Here is a 3,955-nt window from a genome sequence, read left to right as displayed (position 1 = left end):
AGAGCACTATGTGGGGTAACCAAGAAAGACTTATAAAAGTTGAAAGCAAAGGAAGCACTAACAGTTTTTTAAGTTCACCATCTGCGTCTTCTGGATATATTACATTTCATTCAGATTCAATTGGATCAGCATCATAGAAATGGAGTTTTCATCTGAACTCTGCCACCCCCCAGTTTATGTATGAAATATTTGCATTGTCCCAACACTTAATTTTGTTTGGGTTTTTATGCATAAATAAATATTCCTATTCATCTAGCTGGCGCTACATGAAGCACCAAAGAGTACAATATATACATTCATTTTCTTGTTTAATTTAGCAGACTGACACAGTTTTTGTATTTGAAATCAAACTGTTTAAAAATCAACAACTTGAATGCAGATTTTCATGTTCACATAAATGGACCAAACTAGAATCTATTAGAAATTATTCCAAGTAATGTAAGTTGCAGCTGGATGAAATTAAATGTGCACAATGACAGAAATGCAGAAGCTAAGAGCACACAATTAGTGTTCCGACTGACTGTATGTTAGTGATGCACTTCCACTTACTGGCAAAAGTGAAACACGATGGGGACATAGCTGGATGACAAATGATGGCCATTTTCACTTTAGGATATGTTAGAAACAGATATGCAAAACATGCACTTGTCAAGATCTCCAACATGTATCTTTTGGCTGATGAAAACATGACATCAATAAGCTTAGCTGTTTGTGGCACAAAGTTAATTCAAACAGTGATGCTTTTGAAGACCAGGAAAACATTTCACCAATTTCATTCTTCCTCTCATTTTAGGTACTTACTTTTTGGGTCCCAGGGAAGCCAAATCCAGTCCTGGCAAGCAGGAATAAGGCAGACAAACAATACTGGAAGGGATACCAGCCCATTGCAGAAACACATACTCATGCACACATGCATGCGCACACATGCACACACACACACACACACACACACACACACACACACACACACACACACACACACACACACACACACTCTTATAACAAGTTTAGATGATCACCAATTCAACTATTAGCATGTCTTTGGGGAGGTGGAGAAGGGAAAAAACCCATACAGACACTGTGAGAATGTATAAGCTTCAATCAGAAACCAAATCATAGTTCATATTCTGTAAAGCAGTTATAATAACTTTTGCAGCAGTATGACATCCATTTCTGTCATTATCAAATTCAGAAAATAACTCTAGATTTAGACATCAGTCAAAAATCCCTGTGTATAAACTTATCTCTGCCTTATATTTTGATATTTCAGTTAATATAAAATGAAATGAAGAAATGAAAGCATAAAAGTTGCCGGTGAAAATTATGGAAAAAAGCAATTTTTTTCTAAAACTATGTGACAGTCTCATATAAACTGAGGAGCTTACTGAGTGCATTTTTGTTAAATCAGTAGGGCGTGCCAAAGTATACCAGTCAACATTATATCCCGGAGATGTGGCATCCAAGGCAGAATCCCTAATACTTTCTTGCCATTGCAAAATATGTGTCTTCCAACTTTTATTTTAAAAAGTAAAAAAACAGCTGCAGGGTATGACATATTTTTGATTTATGAGATTTTGTTTGAAAGCTCATCTATGAAATTACTTCATTCATTTTTTTCAGTTATAGTTTTAGTTTAGTTTTTTTAATATATCTTTCTGCCATTTTTGCATCTATCAACAATTTACATTTATTTTATCCATTTTATAATGAAGCGAACATACTTAACAAGTTGTGGTTTGTTATTATACCCGAATCTGTGTTTTATGAAAGAAGAATCAGTAAAAAATGTTTTCAGCCATATTAAGAATCTATACTTTTCCATAATATAAAACACATTGAAATGGTATTAATTTGTTTGATATTATTTTTCATTGAACTATGAACCTGTAAGACCATTTTGTCTTTACCAGGTTGGTAAACTGGCATTAATTATGATAACTAAAGGAGTGCAGAGGGCAAAACCACTGCATAGGGGATTTGAAGGAGTTACCCCAGGTGGAATAAGTTTATAGATTTGACCCATTCAATGGGACTGGCTCCTAGAATTATGCTTTGGTTAGTTAAAACTCAGCCAAGGATGTTAGAACCACTGGAATCCATTACAGTATTCAAAAAGTGGTCAAAAGTGTGAGATTGACTGATATGATCAGTGACGGCCATTCTGATATTTGAAAATATCATTTTCAATAAAAGACAAATGTAGCCAATGGATTTGTAGAATTTTTGTTTGCTTTGTGATACCTGTTATCTACTGATATATGATTTGTCAAGTCACATATGGAATAATGTTATCAAAATATTCTTTCAACAGATTGACCCTTTTGACTCCAAAAAACAGTATAGGAATAAAACAGCCTTTTTTCCTGTAACACAGTAAATTGTGTACATTTGGTATTGGGGTGACCCCTGCATAGGAGAATGATGGTAAATAGATCTGTAAAAACAGATTTTTATTGTTTTACTTTTCTCCATAAGTTTTTTTTTTTCAAGAAGATTTAATTTACTATTTTCTCTTGATGAACCATGATTTTTTGAATCATGCTTTGTCTAGGTCTTTACTTTAATTTTTTGCAACGTCAGAAAAAATGGGTGAGGGGTGATAGGCCAATTCCATGTCAGCATTCCTTTAGTGACTTGACTCCTTGTATTAGAAGTAGTGAAACCTCAACCTGTCTCATCCCATCTGGAGTAAGCAAAAGTCCATACTTCTCTGTAGGGCGAATACCTACTAACACCTCTAGATTGTTCACCAAGGAAACAGGTCCTCACTGTTGTGGGCACATGTTACCTTCTAGTTCAGTCACACTGCACTATATTAAGCACATTCATTGGGCTCAAATGATTTGCTTTCATGTAGCCAACTCATGTAAGAGATATTATGGACATCACACTAGTGACATGAGTTCCATTAGGGAGCCTCAGTCATGGAGAACTGGATAGGAGGGAGAGGCCTTACCATAGAAGAACACACTGCCCTTTGTTGGATGGAGATTTTGGGATGCAGGGGCTAGTTAACTGCTATGGGAAGCATAGCAAAGTCAATCTTTTCTGCAATCCACGTGTAAGCAGATATCCCCTTGTCTTTGCCATTAATGTCTACCTGTACACACCTGAAACAGTAGTAGCTCCTGGGGACATACAGCATAATTACAAAAAATTCTACGTATTCACAAAGTGATGGTACCATTTTCCATTCTCCCCATCTGTTCCTCTCTCTCTCTTAGTAGGCTGGATGGAATTAATGGATCTCATATTGCAACAAAGGATAGATGGAAGTGATACCTGAGGCTACAGAGCTTAAGATGTACATAATGGCTTATGAGATTGAACAACAAAAGTCACATATGTTAAGTTATTCCCATCATAGACACATCTGTATTAAATTTTTGAATATTATTTTCAAGAAAATTTGTATCTAGCATAAGAAGTCAAAAGTAACATGCTGATTCGAGATACATGCATGCTTACACAAGAAACCATGCGTGCTAACACATCCATTCACACATACTGTACACTACTTAAATATTATGCATTAAGTTAATTTAATCAGACGCTAGACTATTTTTATGCAGCAGTAAACTTTACAATGGGCATGATTTATGCAATTACTTAAGTGTGACACTGAGACAGTGATGTATACTTTTAAAAGTTACACAAGTTCAAAAGTACTCATTGTGAATATTTAACATTTTTATAAGAAATAACAATGGTAAAATTTGCAATGCATGCTATCAGCCATTAAAAATGTTTAGAGTCTGTTGACAAGGTAAAATTCAAGAGATTCTAGAGTAGGGGAGTAGTGATGGGGAAATTATCAATGTTTATCCCACACACTGTATTCAGAGAAAGTCTTTTAAAAAATGTACCTGACATTTATTTACACTTGTTGACTGAGAATATGTGACCAGAATGCCCACATTATAGGTTGGTACTAGGCTATCAGTCCTAGGGCCTA

At 35.2% G+C, this 3,955-nt stretch overlaps 1 protein-coding gene across 1 annotated transcript in view; it reads left to right on the top strand.

Moving 5' to 3' along the window:
• Nucleotides 1-3,071, top strand: part of GPR153 (G protein-coupled receptor 153) — a 939,480-nt gene extending 936,409 nt beyond the window's left edge. The window contains exon 6 of the mRNA XM_044063018.1: nucleotides 1-3,071. This exon is cut by the window's left edge and continues 661 nt beyond it. Coding sequence (XP_043918953.1) covers nucleotides 1-137 — 137 coding nt within the window. The 3' untranslated portion in view covers nucleotides 138-3,071.
• Nucleotides 3,072-3,955: the final 884 nt, after the last annotated feature.

The sequence above is a fragment of the Protopterus annectens genome, chromosome 2.part1, assembly GCF_019279795.1.
Source record: "Protopterus annectens isolate FY-2018-M chromosome 2.part1, PAN1.0, whole genome shotgun sequence".
In the NCBI taxonomy this organism is placed as follows: Eukaryota; Metazoa; Chordata; order Ceratodontiformes; family Protopteridae; genus Protopterus; species Protopterus annectens.
The sequence above is the reverse complement of the archived record's forward strand: the minus strand, read 5'-3'. Positions and strand labels throughout refer to the sequence as shown.